The 25937-nt window shown below is 37.3% G+C and overlaps 2 protein-coding genes across 2 annotated transcripts in view; one reads left to right on the forward strand and one right to left on the reverse strand.

The window, feature by feature from the left end:
• The window catches only part of LOC136826672 (WD repeat-containing protein 86-like), a 26857-nt gene extending 16514 nt beyond the window's left edge, over positions 1–10343 (forward strand). Inside the window, exons 4-9 of the mRNA XM_067084030.1 lie at positions 2554–2699; positions 3123–3284; positions 4604–4729; positions 5758–5932; positions 7069–7243; positions 8828–10343. Of these exons, the coding sequence (XP_066940131.1) occupies positions 2554–2699; positions 3123–3284; positions 4604–4729; positions 5758–5932; positions 7069–7243; positions 8828–9047 (1004 nt within the window). The 3' untranslated portion in view covers positions 9048–10343. The remainder of the gene's footprint in view (positions 1–2553; positions 2700–3122; positions 3285–4603; positions 4730–5757; positions 5933–7068; positions 7244–8827) is intronic.
• Positions 1–25937, reverse strand: part of LOC136826671 (WD repeat-containing protein 86-like) — an 88996-nt gene that overhangs the window by 41453 nt on the left and 21606 nt on the right. The window lies entirely within an intron of this gene.

The following is a 25937-nucleotide window of genomic DNA, read 5'->3' on the forward strand; positions in this document are numbered from 1 at the left end:
CCTTAACCCCACATGCCCCCCCAACCCCCGCCCAACAACTGATGGAATGCCAGCTACGCCACTGAACAGAGTCAACAGACAACAAACTCGAGGGGTTCCAGAGGGAAATCTGCTTGCGGAGAGAGAGGCGAGTTTTAGGAAAAAGTTTATAAGAATATTACCTCCTTCAGTTTGCTACACTTGCATTTTAATCTTGAATAATAATTGAATTTGGCTTTGGCTTCCCTGAAAAGTAGGTTACTGCTCAACAATACGCCGAATCTTTGTTCATTTGTCATGAGACAATACTCAATGACACCTGTGCCATCTGGAACAACTTTCTGTCTTTTTTCTTTAAACCTTAAGCTGAAAACCCTCATGTATAGTCAACAGACTACTAACACAAGAGGGTTCCAAACGGAAATAAGCCTGCAGAGAGAGAGAGAGAGAGAGAGAGAGAGAGAGAGAGAGAGAGAGAAAGAGTTACTGGAAAAGATAACAAATCAATAAATAGGAGGGAATAGAAAATAAAACCGATACACCTGAAATTCAGGAGACGTCAGAAGCAGCAGCAGAGAGCAGGAATGAATTTGCTCCTCGCTTAAATATTTGGAGATCAGAAGATTCCACAGTTGCGCTAGGCAAACTATTCCACATTTTAGTTGTAGCCGAGATAAATCTCCTAGCAAACTGAGTAATATTAAATCGGAAGCTAGAAAAAGATAAACTGTTTGCAGCAACAGAAGCCTGCTTAGTGATAAAATCACTTGACGTCACATTCAGGGGTTTGCCTCAACAATTTTTCCTGTGGTCTCCCGCGGACGCCCCAATCAGCTTCCCGTTTTCTATGAGACATTGCTTTGGTAAGTGGTTACATATTTCTGTGGATGTAGAGCACCTATTCACTAAACTTCTTATCAACAGAAGATAGGGACCAGTATCCACGGTAAAAGGGAACAAACTCGAATGAAATAACCTACACAACTCTTCTGGTCAGCCACACAATCTTAATGTACTGTAATGTCCATCTTAATGTAGTGTAATGTCCATATGAACGTTGTTCTTCTAACTTCCTGACTTTCCCAATAATTTTGGATGTGAAAACTGTGAATTCCCAGAGGAAACGACAAGAGAAAGTCTTTTTCCACAAGACGGATTCAAACCCGCACTAGTTCGTGATATTATTCATGAAGTAATCTTTGCACCGTAATCGAATGCAGTGCAGTTGAAATGATTGGTAGGAGTAATTTTTTTAAAGCTGTTTAATCAAAGGGAACTTTTTCAAACTTTCAAACCCATCGAGGAAATATCATTTAGATGATAATCGTTTTATTTTGTTTTGTGATATGTGATAGAAATTCCATTGTTTTCTGAAGTTAAGATAAAGGAATTTAAAATGGTAAAATTTGTTACGTAGCCTCCACTATTCTGGTACACTTTCCGGATTGTGTCAAGATTAGCCAACCCACGCGGAGCAGGGTTCGCTATTCTTTACAAAAAGATTATTGGGTTTGTTATTCTTTACATGGTAATAATCGGGTTCGCTGTTCTAGACATGAACACTTCGGTACCAGACATTTGATTCCCCAGGGGCTAGTACTAAACAAGGCGACATACACTTGACACCCCTCCCCCGGCGTCAAGTACTAAACACGGCGAAACAGTGTAGGTGAATCACTGTTTAGCAGTACCCCTCATGTGGAATTGGGGTTCGGACCGGAAAGGGTTGGCCATTCTTTACATGGGGATCATTGGGTTTGCTGTTCTTGACATGGAGATGTTGGGTTCGATAATCTTGACATGATCCCAATTTACTCCACTAGATAACTTCTCTAGTAAACTTAGACATTGGTGGGATAGAAGAATGCCAGCTGCCGGACAATACTTCAGAACTTCAGAAGTTCAACCAAAGATGCAATGCTCTACGACCCTCATACGATTCTCCTTTTTTTTATAATTTACTTAAATTTTTTCTATCTTCTGTCAATTTATTTTTTTCTTTTTTTAAAAAGTGATACCTTCTTTCTGTATTTCCCATTATCTTCTGTTACTTCTTTCATATGAACACCATACTGCCCTAAAATGGAAGACTGCAGTACCTGCAAAAATACAAAACTGAGAAAAATGGTAGATAATGCAGTTTTCCCTTGCCTTACTACTGATTTTGCAGATACTGCAAATGGAACACCCTAAATACTAACTAATGGAAAGCATTGAAGAATCATTCTGAGACTGCAGTAACTTGTGTATTAAGTGTTTCACGAGCCCAATAGGTGGCATATCTCAATTTCGGAAATTTTGCAGATACTGAAGTTTTCCATTTTAGGCCAGCATAATATTCTCTGGAAGCTTGAATTTTTCAAGTGAATGGCCCCTGTGGACTTGCTCCCAATGAATAGGGTTCATCTGAATAATAATAATAATAATAATAATAATAATAATAATAATAATAATAATAATAATAGTACAAGCTTAGAAGTAAAGTAGGAAAACTGAACAAATAATTAACAACGCACTAAAATTCACCCTAAGCCTGCAACTGCATTTCAAGTCTGTCTCTTCCTGCGCGCGCAGGTCACACCGCCAAGGTGAATCGGGTGATCTGCACTGGGGATTTCATATTCAGTACGTCCTCGGACAAGACAGCGAAAGCCTGGCTATTCGATGCCTACGATCTGGACGACGATGCTCTCGTGAGAGTTTGTCTCAGGACTTTCAAGGTGAGAGAGATTTGAGATATTTTCGTAAACAGTTTGTTCTCGAACGCTTTGACAGTTATTTGGACTGTTATACTGTTGACAGAGTATTTTATACAAAGTTAACTGTATTCTTATCTCAGTTGATTGCATATTGATGGCGCTTCGAAGACAATATCCAGAAAAACCTATTCGGACTAATATGTCCTAAAATTAAGAAATTCAAAATTATTAACATATCACGGGAGAGAGAAATAATGATTTTAATACATATTTAATAAAAAAAAGCCTCTATTCAAATAACGCATCGACTGATATTTATTACTTTTTCGTTTTTATATTGTTTACTTTTAATTTTTATATCGTTTACTTCTAACTTTCATCCGTATCCACAAAACCCATTTTTCGTGAGTCTACGCAATTCCTCTTCTTCTTCTTTTTTCAAAGGAACATTTGAAGCCCGTTTTCCCCATCATCTTCATCCCGGCGGAGAACACAGACGGCGTGGACGAGGATGGGATGAACATCAACCCCGGGGACATTATCATCACAGGAAGTAGCGACACGCAGGCGCGGTCGTGGTCTTTCGACACGGGGGGGTGCCTCAGGGTAAGAATCTCTGTCTCTTTAAACCTGTATTCGAGATACTATAATTACAGGCTTTTAGTCGCAAAAGAATTGTTCATATACTTTTTTCCCTAGTATGAAGTCTCATAGCCTTACTGATGCTCTCTCTCTCTCTCTCTCTCTCTCTCTCTCTCTCTCTCTCTCTCTCTCTCTCTCTCTGTTTTATATTAATCTACTTTATTTCCTCTTGGCTGGCCTCAGTCTCCCTAGCGTAAAGCCCCACGTTTCTCTCTCTCTCTCTCTCTCTCTCTCTCTCTCTCTCTCTCTCTCTCTCTCTCTGTCTTTATGTGCCTGGCAAGTCAGTTCCCTTTCAGCATTTGTGAACGTAATCTACAAAAAATTATCAAAGATCATAGTCGGATGGTGTCTCTCTTTTGGTTAATTTTGGTTTTTGAGAGTTCCTGAATTCATTTTTTTTTCTGAACAGAATAACATAAGGAATATATCCCTGGATAAAACTAAAAGGATATTAAGTGTAAATGTAATATGTAATATCCAAACCCCTTATTTGTCCTTCCCTAATCACAGACTCGGAGATGTGTACAGTCCTCTGTTGATGGTAACTTCCCATCTACGAGGCATTGGCCCATCTGCCTTTATCTAGATTTTAACTCTCTCTCTCTCTCTCTCTCTCTCTCTCTCTCTCTCTCTCTCTGTGTGTGTGTGTGTCTCTGTGTGTGTGTGTGTGTGTGTGTGTGTTTACCAGTCTCTCCTATTATAGGCATTTCTCGTGATCACATCTGTCAAATTAGATCTGTCATAGGTCTAACTCTAAATGAAGCCTTTCACTATAGAATGACGTTATATTCAAGCGTTTCCACAAAAACTTCTTACTCTCTATTCTAAACTGTCATATCGGTGGCAATGGTCAATACCGAAGAAAAGCACTAGTGTGAGGATTAAAGGACCTCTGGAACTAAGAAGCTAGCCAGCAAGGCACATTTAATGCATATTGGTGCTGATGTTCAGCAAATCTAGATATGAAAAACCATATCAGCCTGTTGCATCAGTACCAAATTTAGCTAGTCAGTCTAAAGTTCCAGTTACACAACATCCTCAGGACTGCTGGACTGGAAGGACCACTGGAGCCGAGAAGTTAGACAGCAAGGCACATTAAATGAATGTTGGTGCTGCTGTCCAGCAAACCTGGCTATCAGAAACCATCTCAGCCTGTTGTATCAGACACCAAGTTTAGCTAGTCAGTCCAAAGGACGATCTTATTAGGATTAAATTCATATGCTACAAATCCTTGTTTCTTGTCTTCGAGACCTGACTAAGATTTGTCTTTTCCCATATCTAAGATCTTTAAAGGTCACAGAGGGCCGATCATATGCATGGCGACCGACCCTGCTGGAAAGATGCTCTACACTGGAAGCAGTGATCACTCTATCCGATGCTGGAACATACAGACGGGAGAATGCAGGAAAGTAAGTGAATGTTTACTTTAAGTTTCCTTTTCATTCCGTTCTTTTTAGCAATCGTTTATTTGCATGCGAAAATATCGTACTCTCTCTCTCTCTCTCTCTCTCTCTCTCTCTCTCTCTCTCTCTCTCTCTCTCTCTCTCTCTCTATGTTCCTCAGCAAAGGATTAGAATGGTGAATTCGAAAACCAATCCAGAAATTCTCAGACTTTGGAATTCGTTTTTAGTAATTGATTATTTCCACCTCTCTCTCTCTCTCTCTCTCTCTCTCTCTCTCTCTCTCTCTCTCTCTCTCTCTCTCTCTCTCTCTCTCTTCTTTTGCATACTGAAATTTGATTCGTCTTTCAGGAGAGCATGAGAAGTACACTGTAAGATAAACCTTTTTCAAGACATTAAATCAGTTTTGTTGTCACCTAAAAAAGTTAGACATATCAGTTAACTGACGAATAGAAACCGCCACCAAAAATGATTTCCCGTTTTTGAGTCACATATTAAATGAAGAGACAGTATGCTAAAATATTATCTTTTGTATAAGATAAAAAAAAAATCAGCAGCTGTACTTACGGAAAATATAAGAAATCTGAAAAATCACTCCGTAGCAAATTATTCAATCTGTCTTCCCCCCCCCCCCCCCTCTGCCCCCACGTATAAGACATATTCTGTATCCACACTCCTCCACAGTGTAATTGGAACTTCAAAAGTTCAGGCAAAGGTGCAGTGCATTGCTACCCTAATACTATTACCCTTGCATTTCAATACATTTTTATCTATTTGTTAATTTATTAATTAAACTTTTTTAATAGGTGAGTGGGATCTCTTTCTGTATTTCCCTTTATCTCCTCTTACTTCCTCCTAATGAACACCATATTCTTTGGCAGCTTGAATTTCAAGCCAATAACCCCTGTGAGCTTATTCCATATGAATATATGAATAGATTTCATCTTCTGAATAATAATAATAATAATAATAATAATAATAATAATAATAATAATAATAATAATAATAATAATAATAATAATACTATATACTTCCAGGTCCTGGAAGGCCACAACGGGCATATTTTGTGCCTTTCCGTCGTCAACAAGTTGATGTACTCGGCCTCGAGTGATTCACACGCCAAGTGTTGGGTTAGGGAATTTGGGGATTGTACCAGAGAATACAAGGGCCACTACCACTCCGTCACCTGTCTCAAGTTCCACGAGGGCATACGTAAGTAGGATTCGTGGATGTGACAGAATGTACAGAATTGGATATAAAGGTTTGACCACCCCTCCCCCCCTCTCTCTCTCTCTTCACACACCCACATACGCGTGCACTATACATACACACACTATACACACGCACGCACACACACACACACACACACACACACACACACACACACATACACACACACATACACACACACACACACATATATATATATATATATATATATATATATATATATATATATATATATATATATATATATATATATATATTACAAAAAGGACCTCATTCAAACTGGATGGTATCTAACAGTCCACATTATCAAGTATCCGTGCCGAAAAAGTTACAAGCTTTCTTGGAAAAACAGTCCACATTATCAGGTATCCGTACGGATACTTGATAATGTGGACTGTTTGTCCAAGAAAGCTTGTAACTTTTTCGGAATAAATACTCCATTGGATACCATCCAGTTTCAATGAGGTCCTTTTAGTAATTCTACTAACGCACAGAACTATTGTGTACGTGATAAAGTTAATATATTATATATATATATATATATATATATATATATATATATATATATATATATATATATATATATGTATATGTATATATATATATATATATATATATATATATATATATATATATATTTTTATTTATTATTTATATATATTATTTATATATATATATGTATATGGATATATATATATATATATATATATAAATATATATACATATATATATATATATATATATATATATATATATACAGTATATATATATATATATATATACTGTATATATATATATATACTATATATATATATATATATATATATATATATATATATATAGTAATATGAGTTTGAAAACCGTGCCTTATTAATTCTCAATGTGATATTTGAAACATCTAAAAATGTTTTTGTTGGTTCTCAAATCATTCCAGTAGCTCTCCTTTGCCAAACACCACTATTTTTGCACTCAGTGAGAGAAAATGGGCATAGAAAAATATGACAAAGAAAACGGGAAGCATTGTTTACATCTGTGACAGTCTGACATACACTTCTACCTCTTAAAGAAAACGGGAAGCGTTCTTTGTTTACATCCCTTCTTCTTCTTCTTCTTGGCAGTTTACACGGGCTGTGGCGACGCCGTAGCTCGGGGATTCGACGCCAAGAGCGGCTCCATCAAGAGGGAATTCAAGGGACCCGACAAAGGCATCAACGCCATCGCCGTCTGCGACAACAAACTCTACACGGCCGATGCTGAGGGCGTCCTTCGCGTCTGGGACATCAAAGGACTCGGGTATGAGATGAGATCCTTTGACATGAGATCCTATTCCCAGTTTTTTTTTTACTTATATGATGTAATTTTTCTGTATACGACGAGATCCTTCATTTTATCTCTGTATGATGAGACCCTTAATTTTATCTCTATATGATGACAGCCATAATTTTATACCTAGATGATGAGATCCTTGATTTTATCTCATATGATGAGACCCTTGATTTTATATCTTTGTGATGAGATCCTGAATTTTATCTCTATATGATGAGACCCTTGATTTTATCTCTTTGTGATGAGATCCTGAATTCTATCTCTATATGATGAGATCCCTGATTTTATCTCTTTGTGATGAGATCCTGAATTTTATCTCTATATGAAGAAAGCTTTCATTTTATCTCTATATGACGAAAGCCTTAATTCTATCTTTATATAATGAGAATTTTGACTTTATCTCTATATGATGAAATCTTTCATTTTATCTCTATATGATGAGATCTTCCATTTTATCTGTACATGATGAGATCCTTAATTTTATCTTCATATAATGAGACCCTTTACTTCATTTCCCAGTGTTCCTATCGGCAGTAATATTACTATATAAATTATCTATATGAAATCCCCCATAGGGGGTGCACTGTAGGCATTACTAAATGTTGTTTGCAGCTTCCCTTCGTCTCCTAGATATACACTCACTTTTTAGCCATTTACTTTACCTCCTTTCCCGCTTCCTTCATTCAGTCTCGCTGTCTAACCACTCCAACTCCCTGATTTTCATTGTCTTAAGCTCTGAATGGCTGAGAGTACCCCAGTGTTTGGCCTTATGGCCGAATTTCCATCAATCATATCAATCTACGTAAAATAAGATTCTAATTATGCAGTCCCTATTTTCAATTGTAAATCAAAGTATTTCGATTTGGGGGTACATATATATATATATATAATAAATATATATATATATATATATATATATATATATATATATATATATATATATATATATATATACATACACATACACATACACACACATTTATATATATATATACATTTATTTATTTATTTATATTTATATTATATATCACAGTTTACCACAGTGGAATGAAACACGGTATAGATTCAGACCGGTTTCGGCTTTACCACGAAGAAATAGAGCAAAAACCGGTCAGGACTAGAAGGACTTACAAATCCATGGCGTGTACTGTAATCAGAAATCACGCTAAAAATAGGATTCGATTTAAAAGGAGTCAGTTCCGTGCTCCATAATTGCCATCCTGTTAAAGTATATAGCCATTTCTTTAATGAACTTTTATGGGACTTAGAATCAAGGTATATAACTTAATTTCAACTTGAGCGAATCAAATGTTTTATTTGTTCCAGTGAGTCTTCGATATTTTATTTTAATGTGCTCTGTGAAATGGTCCTTTTGGTCAGACGATGTCATTAGAAAGAGTTTAATGCAATTTTTTTTTTTTTTATCAAGGATATGTGAGATTTTTGCTTACGAATTCGGTGCAGTGATCACTTGTTGGCCATGCGGATTTTTTGAACAAATGCTGAACCCCTGGGTCTTAGCCTAACCTCTGGACCACTTTATCCCCACAGCGACGAGCTACACGCCGGGCAGGACGGCGCCGCCGTCGGCGCGGAGGGCCAAATCGACGAAAACTCCGACCAGCAGCTGGACGCCCTGGACCATCGCCTAGACAGTTATATGGGGAAGTCTCCAGACCCCGATAAGTCGAACATTCCCGGGGAAGTGAGACCGAGGTCCCCTGACCTCGACGACGACTTGGCAATGCTGGAGGAACAGCTCAACGCTTAGGAGATGGATGTGACGGGGTGACTATACCGTGGTTCGAGTGATTTCAGGGTTGGTTACAAGGCTTCAGGGAATGTTTTAATGCTTCAGAAGGAGGGTAAACGAATGGTCATTGACGAAATGTGGAGGAAATAGAATAGGTTTCTATCTACAACGAGGGGCGTAGGGCTGAGCCCGTCCAATTGGTCGTTAAGAAATGAAACCAAGGGTTAAACAATTATGACTAATATGAAATCATCAAACCCTTTGTTTAAACAGTATGGCAGAGAACACGGTATCAATGAAAGAAGGAAAGGAGAATTGGCAGGTGACCTGTAATACGTGGTAATGTTTAAAATCACTCCACAGGGGAATTCACCTTGAACAAATCAATGGAATTAGTCCCTTTCAGACGGGCCGAATGAGGGGTGTCCTCCAAGTGAATGAAACACCTTGAAAAAATCAGTTCAACATGTCCCTTTCAGATGGGCCAAATCAGGGTGGAGAGGAGGTCCTCCAAATGCATGAAAATGGGCCCGTGTGATGAGCCAAATGAGGGGTCAACAGGAGGACCCCCAAAATAAAAAACAAAGAGGTGACATAAAACCTGCAGAAAGGGCAATGGGCAAAGAGAGGGTTGGGGTGGGTGGGTGGGTGGGAGGGGTTTGGGGGTGTGTGTGAAGGTTTGATTTTCAGAATCTGATCTGGGGCCACAATCGGACATCATAGAGTACAACAACAAATAGCATTAATTTTTATTTTCGCTTCTGACGTGCTGAATTCACAGGTGAGATGAAAGATGCAACTTTAATCTAAGGTGAGTCCTTTCTTTACCATTATCTATAGTCCATTAAGCCTACATAGAGAGCAGGACGTAAGGTATATCTGTGTGTACATAACACATAGCCACATTTACACATATGACAGCAAATTTTGCAGTTATGGAAAACAGCAAACAGTTTGCTGGTGCAATGTGACTTAGGCAAGTTAACTCTAGCCAGCAGAAGACTGCATAGAAGTGATTACTAACAATCTAACCATTATACCTAACCAATAATCCTAACCAATTTTTCTCTAATTCCAAACAATCTGAAGAGAGGAAAAGAATGAATTTTGTATAACCAATCAGTGCCTTAAGACTGCAAAAGATATTTGCAGCGACCTTAGTGAGAACTTCCAAATTTGACTGGGTCTAGCAGAGCAAAGATATTGATAGATGGGACCATTTAAAGTCAAATTTTACTTAATCTCTCCCGCTTTTCACGACAAAAGCCGATTGTGAAATTGGAACCAAAGACCAGCTGAAGGAAGAATTCGTACGTGTATGTATGTATATATATATATATATATATATATATATATATATATATATATATATATATATATATATATATATATATATATATACACTTCTCTTCACTAACCATACAAGTTATACATACGGTATTCATGGCATACTTGTTGCATCGCCTGAATGAATCTGTGAATACATACACATACTTCTTCTAACTGCCATTCTATACACACTTATAAATTCACTTACGCGCGTATAACATATTCATATGTATCTGTGTATATAATAATAAGCGTATACATATAACCTGTTTAACAGTAAATCGAAGATTATTTTGGTACTGTAGACTTTGATCAATACATTTGAATTGTTCGAACTACAAAAACTATAAAAAACGGATAAAATTCTTCTATTGATGAATTGGTCAAAATGAGTTAGTTCACACAATGACAGTCGATACTTAGACTTATGAATATTATTTGAATTTTAACACATTCCCTGTGAGTCACCTCAGTGCAAAAAAAAAAGAGATGACTTCAATTGCATTGATTATGAAAATGGGTCGTAGACAGAGCAACAACTTTCTTTTTCATTCATATTTGTTTATATTTGTCAGTCATCTTTTTTTTATTGCTTGGTGGACTTTTAGGGAGGATAAACTCTCTGTATGGAAGCTAAAATAAATATAAACTTGCAATACAGTATTCTTCGAAGACCTTGTTCGCGTTTTCTTTCGTCCCCCCTTAAATGTTTTGACACGTCGAAAAGAAAATGGGAAGTGACAATCATGAATATTTACTTTTAAGCAGCAAAATATTATGCGTACATTATTCATATTTGTTTATTTTGAATTTTGTAAACAATGGAATGGAAGTTTCACTGTTTGTTAATTATGATTATCATCATTTGCATCCCTGTAAACAGTCTGACGAGCAAGAAGGTAGGCTCTATAATGCAGCAAGCAAATGAAGTGACAACTCCGTTAAGTCTTTGTTTTGTTGAGTTTGAAAAGGCCTTTGATAGTATTTCGAGAAGGACTATGGGAAAAATCATGAGGCAAAAGTTTTTGACGGTTATCATGAACATGCATGAGGGCACATCTTGTAAAGTGATGGTTGATGGGTGTTTGAGTGATCCATCTGAAGCCAAGTCTGGTGTGATTCAGGGTGGCATTTTGTCCCCTCTGTTGTTTGTATTGGTCGTGGATTACGTTATGAGAAGGGTTAAAAGAGAAACGGATGCAGGTATACTCTGGGGAGAAAATGTGAAACTTCTTGACTTGGATTATGCTGATGATATGGTTTTGATCTGTGAGGGACCAGAAATGATGCAGAGTGTGTTGGACTGTCTAGTGAGTGAAAGTCGAAAGGATGGTTTGGTTATTGATTGTGGAAAAACTGAACTCATGAATATGAATATTGAAACTGCACAGGATTGTCTAATTGAAGGCTTGGTTGTAAAGCAAGTGGATAAATTTAAATATTTATATACTTATTTACATAAGGATGGTTCTCTGAGAACAGAATTTATGGAAAGATTAAAAAAGGCTCATCAGGCAATGGGAATGCTTAAAAATATTTGGAATAACAGCAACTTTTCTGTGCATACAAAAATCAAAATTTATAAGGTAATGTTTAAGAGTATTTTGATTTAAGGGCATGAGTCATGGTACAGTACAGTGACTTCGGATAATAAATTCTTGGCATTTGAAAATAAGGCACTCAGGAGAATATTAGGGGTTAACTGGAGGGACAGGATATCAAATAACAGATTAGAGAAGTAACGGGGGTGCGGCCGTTCGAGGAGTATGCCAGGTTCTCACGCTGGAAGTGGCTAGGCCATGTGTACAGAAGACAGGGAAGAGTACCAGATACACCGGGGTGGGTTGCCCTTGGTAGAAGAGGTAGAGGTAGGCCAGAGGAGACCTGGTTAAGGGCAATGAGGCGGGAAGCAGAAGACGAGTGCTGGGGAGAACTTGAGGAGTTAGCCCAGGACAGAATGTGGTGGCGTGAGTTCATCGAGGCTCTATGCATCGCCGTGGGTGCCACGGGAAATGATTGACTGATGTGTTATGGTGTTGTGTGTGTGTGTGTGTGTGTGTGTGTTAGCTGGTCGCTGTAGGACGTAACTGGGTGAAAAGGAAAACCCTCAACAGTCATCTGACAATTCAATACTTACGAGACTATGAGAGAGAGAGAGAGAGAGAGAGAGAGAGAGAGAGAGAAGAACTACCTTGAGGCTTTATACCGAATTGTCAGTTACGCATTACCTGCCTTTCCTTGTTAGCAGATGTTTAAGTACTTTTGTTAAGTACCAACTTGAAAGGAGTTAGACACATAAGTGACATTAATATCAGTCATTTTCATAAGATACAGGTGACTTTTTTTGTATAGTGGTAAAGGTATATTCCTTTGTTTCTGTTGCAATACGCGAATTTTGGTTAAAATCTTTCATTGCGAGTTATTTTTTAATGAATAATGGGTCATACCATAAACAGAACTATATATATATATATATATATATATATATATATATATATATATATATATATATATACAGTTCTGTTTATGGTCTGACCCATTATTCATTAAAAATAACTCGCAATGAAAGATTTTAACCAAAATTCAACGTATTGCAACAGAAAAAAAAAGGAATACCTTTACCACTATACAAAAAATATCACTTGTACCTTATGAAAATGACTGATATTAATGTCACTTAATGTATCTAACTCCTTTAAAGTTGGTGCTCAACAAAAGTACTTAAAACATCCGCTAACAAGGGAAGGCAGGTAATGCGTAGCTGACAGGTGGTTTATTTAACCTTTAGGCTACATATGGTTATGAAGTCTTAAGGTAGTTCCTCTCTCTCTCTCTCTCTCTCTCTCTCTCTCTCTCTCTCTCTCTCTCTCTCTAGCCTCGTAAGTATCGAATTGTCAGATGATTGTTACAGGTTTTCCTTTTCACCCACTTACGCCCTACAGCGACCAGCTAGGAAAGAGAGAAAGAGAGAATATTATTGTTATTTCACTTTTCAAGTGTTTAAACAAAGAAAACGAATTTGCTTATTCCTACATCATAGAAAACGTAAATATTCGTTATTCTATGGAATACTACTATAAACAGTACACAACATTTTATGTTGACATCAATACAATTTTAATCGAATATAGGTACTAATAATTAATTATTAACCTTGAATATGTAATATATGCTTCTGTACAGTGAAATTTTCGTATTTTCACGTTATTAATGCGTAATGTCAATATTAGCAGCAATTTTCTGAGAGCACTTTCGCCCAAAAATGTGGATCACTTATAATTTTTAAGTTTCTTTCGTGATGTCGTCTTCAAATAACCCGGAATTAGTTGTTGTCTGAGATTTAAATCTCTTTTATAACTCTTATTAATATACCTTTATGAAACAACTCTTCATACTTGTCAGTATTCGTATTATATACCAATGAACATCTCTCAGGTCAGGTAAATTCTGAAAACCTGTACTATATCTCTCAGTAACTGTCGTTTCACGAGCTGAATTATAATGGAAAATTGCTGTGTTCCTTTCTATGAAGATGAAACTAATTATAAGAATACTGTTTCACTCAATTAGAGCTTCTGAGTCAAGGGCTTACTCGTGAGAATTTATAAAGTCAGTTTCCCATCTCGATTTTAAATTCGTTCTTCACTGCATTACGTTAAGTGGTCAAGTTGGAAAATGAAATTTACTTAATATTTTTTTGGTTTTTACAGTATGTAATGCACTCAAGTACAATGTTTAGTAAACTGGCTGCATTATGTAAGTGGTCAAGTTGGAAAATGAAATTAATTTAATGCTTTTTCGTTTTACAATATGGAATGCACTCAAAGTGTAATGTTTAGTAAACTGAGTCATTTAATATATTTAATATATCAGCCAAGATACGAAAAGATATGGAGTAAAACTGATTTGACAGAGAAATTTTCGTCACAACAGTAATTTTTGTCAGGAGAGGTGAAATTGATAGGGTATGAAAATCGTGGAATTAGAATAGTGTATGTTATGTTATCTTTGCATTTATAAACGAAAACACTAAATAAAAATCAATGAAAAAAGGAAACTTTCCTACTGGGCTGTTAACTTTAACTTTCGAATATTTTCCGCCAGTCCTGAGAATTATACAACTTTAATGTGTCCATCTTTAAATACAAGATTACATGGCGGAACGCTACCCGCCCTTGTTGAAAAAAAAAGATATGTAAAATGTGCGCCGAAGAAACTTCGGCAAAATCCAGTTTTCTGTACATCCGCTACAGCGTATAAACAAGGCCACCAAAAATAGATCTTTCTTTCGGTGGTCTCGGTATAATGCTGTATGAGCCGCGGCCCATGAAACTTGAACCACGGCCCGGTGGTGGCCTAGCCTATATCGTTGCCAGAAGCACGATTATGGCTAACTTTAAATTTAAATGAAATAAAAACTACTGAGGTTAGAAGACTGCAATTTGGTATGTTTGATGATTGGAGGGTGGATGATCAACATACCAATTTGCTACCTCATTAGTTTTTAAGATCTGAGGACGGACAGAAAAAAGTGCGGACGGACAGACAACGCCGGCACAATAGTTCAGAAAACTAAAGATCAATGAAAAACGGAAACTTTCCTACTGTGCTGTTAACTTTAACTTTCGGACGTTTTCCCCCAGTCCTGCGAATTATACAACTTTATTGCGTTCATCCTAAAATACAAGATTACATAGGGAAATACTACCAGTCCATGGTGAAAAATACATACAAATTACTACAGTTACGACCCTAAATCACATCCAGTTCAGCCCAAAGCACAAAACTAAGATTAATACCACATGAAACATCAAGAAAAGCACCTTCTCGTGAACGTACAGTCTTACCAGTCACTTGGAACTTCAAGAAGAACATTGTCTTTTGAACGCAGTCTTGCCAGCCACATGGAACTTCAGGAAAAACATAGTCTCCTGAACGTTCAGTCTTACCAGCCACATGGAACGTCAAGAAAAACACAGTCTCCTGAACGTACATTCTTACCAGCCACATGGAACTTCATGAAAAACACCGTCTCCTGAACATTCATTCTTACCAAACACATGGAACTTCAAGAAAAAATCACTCTCCTGAACGTACAGTCTTGCCAGCCACCTGGAACTAAAGGGAAAACACAGTCTCCTGAACGTTCAGACTTAACAGCCACATGGAACTTTAAGAAAAACACCGCCTCCTGAACGTACAGTCTTACCAGCCACATGAAACTTCAGGAAAAACACCGTCTCCTGAACGTACAGTCTTACCAGCCACATGGAACTGCAGGAAAAACACCGTCTCCTGAACGTACAGTCTTACCAGTCACTTGGAACTTCAAGAAAAACATTGTCTTTTGAACGTAGTCTTGCCAGCCACATGGAACTTCAAGAAAAACAATGTCTCCTGAACGTACAGTCTTACCAGACACATGGTACTTCAAGAAAAACACCGTCTCTTCAACGTAGTCTTGCCAGCCACATGGAACTTCAAGAAAAACACAGTCTCCTGAATGTACAGTCTTACCAGCCACATGAAACTTCAAGAAAAAACATTCTCCTGAACGTGCGGTCTTACCAGCCACATGGAACTTCAAGAAAAACACAGTCTCCTGAACGTAGTCTTCCCAGCCACATGGAACTTCAAGAAAAACACAGTCTCCTGAATGTACAGTCTTACCAGCCACATGGAACTTCAGGAAAAACACTGTCTCCTGAACGTTCAGTCCTACCAGCCACATAGAACTTCAAAAAAAAACAGTCTCTTGTACATACAGTCTTACCAGCCAAATGGAACGTCAAGAAAAACACCGCTTCCTGAACGTACAGTCTTGCCAGCCACATAGAACTTCAGGAAAAACAGTGTCACGAATGTTCAGCCTTACCAGCCACATGGAACTTCAAGACAAACACCACCTCCTGAACGTTCAGTCTTACCAGCCACATGGAACTTCAAGAAAAACACTGTCTCCTGAATGTACAGTCTTACCAGCCACATGCAACTTCAGGAAAAACACCGTCTCCTGATTGTACAGTCTTACCAGCCACATGGAACTTCAGGAAAAACACAGTCTCCTGAATGTACAGTCTTACCAGCCACATGCAACTGCAGGAAAAATACAGCCTTCTGAATGCACAGTCTTACCAGCCACATGGAACTTCAAGACAAACACCTTCTCCTGATCGTACAGTCTTACGAACCACATGGAATGTCAAGAAAAACAGTCTCCTGAATGTACAGTCTTACCAACCAGCACATGGAACTTCAACAAAAACAACGTCTCCTGAACGTTCAGTCTTACCAGCCACATGGAACTTCAGGAAAAACACCGTCTCCTGAACGTTCAGTCTTACCAGCCACATGAAACTTCAAGAAAAACACCGTCTCCTGAATGTACAGTCTTACTAGCCACATGGAACTTCAGGAAAACCACCGTCTTCTGAACGTACAGTCTTACCAGCCACATGGAACTTCAAGAAAAACATTGCCTCCTGATCGTACAGTCTTACCAGCCACATGCAACTTCAAGGAAAACACAGTCTCCTGAATGCACAGTCTTATCAGCCACATGCAACTTCAAGAAAAACACTGTCTCCTGAATGTACTGTCTTACCAGCTACGCGGAATGTACAGTCTTACCAGCCACATGCAACTTCAGGAAAAATACAGCCTCCTGAACGCACAGTCTTACCAGCCACATGGAATTTCAAGAAAAACATCGCCTGCTGATCGTACAGTCTTACCAGTCACATGGAATTTCAAGAAAAACACCGTCAGCTGAACATACAGTCTTACCAACCACACGGGACTTCAAGAAAAACACAGTCTCCTGAATGTACAGTCTTACCAGCCACATGGAACTTGGAGAAAAACACTGTCTCCTGAACTTTCAGTCTTACCAGCCACATGGAACTTAAAAAAAAACACTGTCTCCTGAACGTTCAGTCTTACCAGCAACATGGAACTTCAGGAAAAACACCGTCTCCTGAACGTACAGTCTTAGCAGCCACATGGAACTTCAAGAAAAACAAAGTTTCCTGAACGTACAGTCTTACCAGCCACATGGAAATTCAAGAAAAACACCGTCTTCTGAACCTACAATCTTACCAGCCACATGCAACTTCAAGAAAAACAGTCTCCTGAATGTACAGCCTTACCAGCCACGTGGAACTTGAAGAAAAACACTGTCTCCTGAACGTTCAGTCTTACCAGCCACATGGAACTTGAAGAAAAACACCGTTTCCTGAACGTACAGTCTTACCAGCCACACGGAACTTCAAGAAAAACAACGTTTCCTGAGCATGCAGTCTTACCAGCCACATGGAACTTCAAGAAAAACAACGTTTCCTGAACGTACAGTCTCACCACCCACACGGAACTTCAAGAAGAACAACGTTTCCTGAACGTACAGTCTTACCAGCCACATGGAACTTCAAGAAAAACAACGTTTCCTGAACGTACAGTCTTAGCAGCCACATGGAACTTCAAGGAAAACAACGTTTCCTGAACGTACAGTCTTAGCAGCCACATGGAACTTCAAGAAAAACACTGTCTCCTGAACTTATAGTCTTACCAGCCATACGGAACTTCAAGAAAAACGTTTCCTGAATGTACAGTCTTACCAGCCACATGGAACTTTAAGAAAAACACCATCTCCTGAACGTACAGTCTTACCAGCCATATGCAACTTCAAGAGAAAAACTGTCTCGTGAACTTATAGTTTTACCAGTCACATGGAACTTCAAGAAAAACACAGTCTCCTGAACGTGCAGTCTTACCAGCCACATGGGACGTGAAGAAAAACACCGCTTCCTGAATGTACAGTCTTACCAGCCACATGAAACTCCAAGAAAAACACTGTCTCCTGAATGTTCAGTCTTACCAGTCACATGCAACTTCAAGAAAAACAGTCTCCTGAATGTTCAGTCTTACCAGTCACATGAAACCACAAGAAAAACACAGTCTCCTGAACGTACAGTCTTACCAGCCACATGGAACTTCAAGAAAACACTGTCTCGTGAACTTATAGTTTCACCAGTCACATAGAACTTCAGGAAAAACACCGTCTTCTGAACATGCAGTCTTACAGGTCACATGGAACTTCAAGATAAACACCGTGTCCTGAATGTATATTCTTACCAGACACATGGAAATTCAAGAAAAACAGTCTCCTGAACGTTCAGTCTTATCAGCCACATGGAACTTTAAGAAAAATACCATCTCCTGAACGTACAGTCTTACCAGCCACATGGAAATTCCAGAAAAACACAGTCTCCTGAACGTTCAGTCTTACCAGCCACATGGAACTATAAGAAAAATACCATCTCCTGAACGTACAGTCTTACCAGCCACATGGAACTTCAGGAAAACATCTCCTGAACGTACTGTCTTACCCAAGGTCCTTGGTCTTAACAGGGCGATGCTCAGACATCGAGTCAAATCATACACACCAGTTGTATAAGCGGCCTCGAAACGCCCCAGCGATAAAGATCCACCATGGGTGTGGTGTGGGCTGCTTTAACCCGGGGTTTCTCACACGACCAGTTTCATGTGAAGACGAACGTTTGCAACTGAGTCTGCGGTACGTTTAGACGTCTTTGCTCACACTTCTATAATCAGTAAATGTTGCTAGATGTTGTGCAATTAGAACCTCGACAGTTCAAGCGGAGATGCGATGCATCACTACAATTATACAATTCATCTTGTGTTTTACTAGTGTATTCATGTTTCAATTTATTTAAATTTATTTATTAATTTATCTTTTTTTTTCAATAACTGATCTCTTCTATCTGTATTGTTAGTTATCTTCTGTAGATTCTTTCAAATGAACGCAATTTCTTTGGAACATTGAATTTTTAAGTTAGTGGCCCCTGTGGTGTTGTTCTATATGAATAGGGGTTTATCTTCTGAATAATAATAATAATAATAATAATAATAATAATAATAATAATAATAATAATAATAAATGTCGACGGAAATATGAGTAGAAATAACTAGACAAATTTTGTCAAAGTAGCCTCCGACACAGCTAAAGGAGAATTTATGAAGAAATCTTCCTAAAATTATAACTTTATAACCCTTAGAGAACAAGTGTGTTGTATATTATTATAACCAAAATAGAACAGAAATAGAATATTGTATTTAGGACAAAGGCCTATCTCTGGGACCTATGAGGTCATTCAACGCTGAAAGGGAAATTGAGAGTAGAGAGGTTTGAAAGGTGTAACAGGAGGAAAACCTCGCAGTTGCACTATGAAACAATTGTTACTAGAGGATGGATAGCAAGATGGAAGAAAGGGAATATGAATGGAAGTTCAGTAAAAGGAATGAAAGGGGTTGCAGTTAGAGACGCTGCAAAGAAAATATTGCGAACCACATTTGTGAAAACGATTGATTTCCTTCAGGCATTATGTATATTTGAACCTCAGGCATTACTAAAGGTACTTTGTAACGTTCATTCCTTTTACTGTACCTCCATTCATATTATGTTTATTCCATCTTGCTATCCACCCTCTGCTAACGATTATTTCATAGTACAACTGCTTTGAGGTTTTCCTCCAGTCACACCTTTCAAACCTACCTACTCTCAATTTCCTTTTCATCGCTGAATGACCTCATAGGTCCCAGTGCTTGGCCTTTGGCCTAAACTCTATATTCCATTCCATTCCATTCCATTCAAATATACATCAAGAGGACAGGATTGGTTGGAAGAAGCTAGGTCAGACTGGTTCGTCAGTGTCTAGAGGTCCCCATCAGTTTTCGTACATCCCCTTATCACCCTGCAGCTAAGGCCTGTGCTGACATATAACCTACTTTATTTAGATCAACCACCCAACCGATTTTCCCCAAGTGTCTCTCGTGACAGACGCGTTCAGAAGTGTATTTCAGATTGACTAAACGACTGATTAAATTCTGTAAACTGACGTCACAATACCTACGCTAATAGGCAATGGTTATATTCTCTTTTTAAAATTTATCTGTATGTAGGATAGATTTCAATTATATATATATATATATATATATATATATATATATATATATATATATATATATATATATATATATATATATATATATATATATATATATATAATATATATATATATAAATTGATTGAAAAAGATCATTTTTAGGTAAGCTATATTAGGTATCTTTTTCAATGACGGAAATGCTGAAAAAGATACCATGGAGGCCATAACAATTTGACGGATGCCGAAAAGATACTATATATATATTTATATATATATATATATATATATATATATATATATATATATATATATATATATATATATATATATATATATATATATACATACATATATATCTTATATAACTTATCAGTTACTCTACTTCTGAACTATCTAAAGCACACACAGGGCTTCAAGAGTTCAATCACACCTCCGGTACAACTCAAGTAATATGTAAGGAAAATCTCAAAAGCAGTAGTCCACAATTTCTGTCCTATTTTAGAAAGGACACCAGGCAATCAACTGTCTACGTTCAATTTTTATCGTCGAAACCAGCACGAACTTTACGATAAATCAAATTCCGCTGATGCAACCATACATTTAAGGAGACAATTATTATTATTATTATTATTATTATTATTATTATTATTATTATTATTATTATTATTATTATTATTATACGACCAACATAACAAAAAGTTTTAATAAAAAATAAATGACTTTTGAAATGTTTAAAAGGCGACCGAAAGAACACAAAAGCAAATAATACCAGAACGCTGCTTCTAATTGTCGTTGCTAATTCTCCCAACCATCACCACTGTCAACAATGCTTATGTACTTTTTTTGTGGAGTACCGTATTCATAATTATTGTTACTATTCAGAAGGCTAACCCTATTCATATGGAACAAGCCAACAAGGACCACCGACTTGAAATTCAATCTTCTAAAGAATAGTAACAGGAGACAGAAGGAAATACAGAAAGAAGAGATCGATTATTAAAGAAATTAAGTTAAAAAATTAATAAATAAATAGAAAAAATGTAAGTAAATTATTAAAATACAAGGAGAATTATATTAGGATAGTAATGCATTGCATCTTCGCCTGAACTTTTGAGGTCCCGATTATACGATATCCTCAGGGAAACTTCCACAGGAAAAGGGAAACAAGAATCAACTGTGAATGTAAATAAGGAAGGATAAAAGAAACGTTTCTTTTCTTCACTCACTCTTCGTCTCGATCCCGCGGTGCACACTACTTCACGCTACCTTAATCATACCAGGTATTTTGCCCGTACCTTGCATAAGGGCTTCATCATTTCTGTCCCCCCCAGAAAAAATAATAAAGTAAAAAATACTCAAGGATTTCTGAGAACTTATCAGACGACCGCTGGCTGAACCGGTTATAGTACACAGTTTCTTTCACATTATGATTTTTTTGTTTTTGTTTTGTTTTTTTTATTTCAAGAACTGGTTAGTGAGGGTTAGAGAGTACAGCTTCCGTATTGGTTGCATTTTGGTGATTTACTCACATTTTATTTTCGTTACTTTTTAATCTGTTAATTTATTTATTTATTTTTCTTTTCTTTTTTTTCTTTGCTGATAACTGATCTCGTTTCTGTATATCCTGTTACCTTCTGTTACTTCTTTCTAATGAACACCATAGTCTTTGGAAGCTTGAATTTCAAGTCAATGGCCCCTGTGGTGGGCTTGTTCCATGTGAATAGGGTTCATCTTCTGAATAATAATAATAATAATAATAATAATAATAATAATAATAATAATAATAATAATAATAATAATAGTAATAGTAATAATAATAATATTATTATTATTATTATTATTATTATTATTATTATTATTATTATTATTATTATTATTATTATTATTATTCAGAAGATGAACCCTATTCACAAGGAACAAGCCCACCACAGGGACCACTGACTTGAACTTAAAGCTTCCAAAGAATATTATGGTGTTCATTAGAAAGATGCAACAGAAGGTAATGGGAAATACAGAAAGAGGAGAGCACTTATTAAAAAGAAGAAAAAATAAATTAACAAAATAACGAATAAACAGATACAAATGTCAGTAAATCATTAAGATAAAAGTAGAATGGCATTAGGGTGGTAATGCATTGCATCTTCGCTAGAACTTCCGAAGTTCCAACTGCACGACATCCTCTGTTAGGCTGTTCCGCAGTCCAACTGTGAGGAATAAAGGACCCCTGGAACTGAGAAGTTCGAAAGCGAGGTACAATCACTGCATATTGTTGCAGCTGTTCAGCGAATCTGGTCACCGCTCTAGATAGGAAGAACTTTTTTTTTTTTATTCCACTTTCATTCGACACAGATGCCTCATTATTCACAAGCGGCGGAGCACAACGGGAAGCCAACCGCTCGATCTCTTGATTAGAAACCAATAACGATAAAGGGAATAATCGTAATTGCTTGTAAATACCGAGGATAAGTACTAATGAAATCGCTATAGAATTTCTAAACAGGATTGTGGTAAGGAGGCCTTATGGGACTGTTGACATTTGGCCCTAGTTTGGTCACATATGGAAATAAACTGGCAAAAACGAAAGTGGCCTTCTGTGAAACTTTCATACATAATGTTTTACGAAATAATACATCAACAGTGATGTAAAAATGCATATATTTCTGTTATTAAGGCGTACGACAGTAATTGCAGAGACTGACAGAATTTAGTTGTTAATTTATTCTGGTGATTATTAAGATAATGTAAATACTGTACGCTGAAGATTTTAAGCATAAAAAAAGGTTAAATTGTACTGATTAAAAACATTCTAGTCCAGCGGTTCTTAACCTTTTTTATTACCACGCCCCTCTAAAGGGCCCCATAGACGATACGACCGGCGGATCAGGTTCCGTTCTAACTCCGGTATCCGCTGTGCCCATAGACGTTCGGATTCACTTCAGTTTGCCGAAACCTGGTCGAGGGCAGACGTGTCAGCTCCGCTTAGTGATGACAATATAGACTGCGCTCTTGCAGCAGAAATTGGTAAACCCCAGCGAAAAAAGGAGAACCTGGATTAAACTATGGTTGAAGAAGAGAAACGAATTATCCCACGATTGTTTATTAATGAATTGAAACTCCACCCTGGTGGCTGGTTTAACTACCCGAGAATGGACGAGCAGACCATAAAAGCACACTTGTACGAGACAACCAATATCACTGTACGAGAGGTTGCAGGACTCACTTCCCTTCCGAGCCACTAATCGCTCCTTGGGGCATATAATCCCAGAGACATGTAAAGCAATTATTCAAGTTATGCAACACGAGTTTACAAAGGTAAAAAGTAACCATGTTGCATACACAGCATCTTGCATAGTCTAGTGGTATATAGGTTAGTATACGTAGGTCTATGATCCGTTAAAGCAGAATAGGCCCTTAAACCTACGTTTCTGTAACCAAGTAAGAGTAAAATTTTCAACTTTTTTGTACACATTTTTAATTTATAGAAGGAATATTGAAATATTATTGAAAACATTATCATCATAAACTTTTATTTTATGTACGGAAAACAACAATGCAATTTAAACAATTTAAACAAACATACATACATACATGCACACACAGTCTCACACACGCACACATATATGTGTGTGTGTGTGTGAGAGAGAGAGAGAGAGAGAGAGAGAGAGAGTGTGTGTATGTATGTATGTATGTATTAGTACTATTGTTTAAACTGCATTGTTGTTTTCCGTACATAAAATAAAAGTTTATGATAATAATGTTTTCAACAATGTTTTAAATTTCCTTCTATAAATTAAAAATGTTGTGTACAAAAAAAGTTGAAAATTTTACTCTTACTTGGCTACAGAAAAATAGGTTTAAGGGCCTATTCTGCTTTAACGGATCATAGACCTACTGTATACTAACTATACACCACTAGACTATGCAAGATGCTGTGTATGCAACATAGTCACTTTTTACCTTTGTAAACTCGTGTTGCATCACTTGAATAATTGCTTTACATGTCTCTGGGATTATATGCCCCAAGGAACGACTACTGGCGCCGAAGCGAAGTGCGGCCAGCAACCTTTCGTACAGTGATATTGGTTGTCTCGTACAAGTGTGTTTTTATCTAGAAGGGGGAAACCATATATAATAATTCCATGTCGGTCTCCTCGTCCATTCTCCGGTAATTAAACCAGTCACCAGGGTCAAGTTTCAATTCATTAAATAAATAAGCGTGAGATCATTCATTTCTCTTCTTCAACCATGTATATATATATATATATATATATATATATATATATATATATATATATATATATATATATATATATATATATATATATATATATATATATATTGCATTCTTCTCCTGTAATTTTCAAACTAGTTTATCATAAGCCTCATTTCGCTTTCCTACGACGTTCAATAAACTCCTCCGAGAACTCATCTGCCGACGTAGCTGCCATGTTACCTTTTCAGCGTCTGGTTGAAACTGAAGTAAATCTCGAGATCACGCCATAGTCGTGGAGGCTTCGGGCCACCTGAACTAAAACGGAAGCCACGAAACTGGCAACGGCAGGTTGCGAGTTGGTCGGAGAGGCCGACGGATTCCGCCCACTTTTGGTCGGAGGAGAACACTATAGACAGTGAGGTTTACTTCCGGTTCAGACGGCCGGATCCGGCGATCGTAACGTCTATGGGGCCCTTAAGAGTTGGTCCTCCCCTCCACGCCGACCCCGCCCTTTTATCTATGAGTAAAATTCCCTCCCAGATTTAAAGGGAAAAAAAAAAAGAGAAAGAGAAGGGGAGTGTTTATTCTTTTGGGAATGAATTAATGAGATACTTGACGCTGCTTCTTAGCGACTCTTGTTAAGAGAATAACGAATATAATTAGAATTTTTAATTTTTCCCTAGGGCTCTTGTCCCCCTTGGAAATTGCTGACGACCTCCAAGTTGAGAAACACTGTTCTAGTCTGATAATTTGCTTGATGAAAGTAACAAAAAAATATATTTTTTTTATTTCTTTTTATGGTGAAAAGACTGACGATTTTAAGAAGACGCGGGGTTACTGAACTCTACAATATAAGCGTCCGGTGGTCCACACAGAGTCTCCTAATCCTTTCCACTCCTTGCCATAGTTACAGGCAGCCTTCGTAGTTACTTTAATTTAAAGTAACCAACGGCCCTTCAGTGCCCAAATATGTCTACTGAACCAGCACAAGACGAAGACATGAATTTTAAGTAACCGGTTTCATTTCTCCTGTCTACCTGAAGGGTCTCAGACGAATGTACGGATGCATGACTATATGAATTTATGATTGTATGAGTGTATGTGTATGAATGTATGACCATATGAATGTATGATTGTATGACTGCACGAGTGTATGAATGTATGACTATATGAATGTATGATTGTACGACTGTATGTGTATGAATGTATGACTATGTGAATGTATGACTGTATGAGTGTATGAATGTATGACTATGTGAATGTATGACTTTATGGCTATGTGAATGTATGACTGTATGAATGTATGATTGTATGACTGTACAAGTGTATGAATGTATGACTGTATGAATGTATGATTGTATGACTGTATGAATGCATGATTGTATGACTGTATGAATGTATGAC

The sequence above is a fragment of the Macrobrachium rosenbergii genome, chromosome 41 (genome assembly GCF_040412425.1).
Source record: "Macrobrachium rosenbergii isolate ZJJX-2024 chromosome 41, ASM4041242v1, whole genome shotgun sequence".
Lineage (NCBI taxonomy): Eukaryota > Metazoa > Arthropoda > Malacostraca > Decapoda > Palaemonidae > Macrobrachium > Macrobrachium rosenbergii.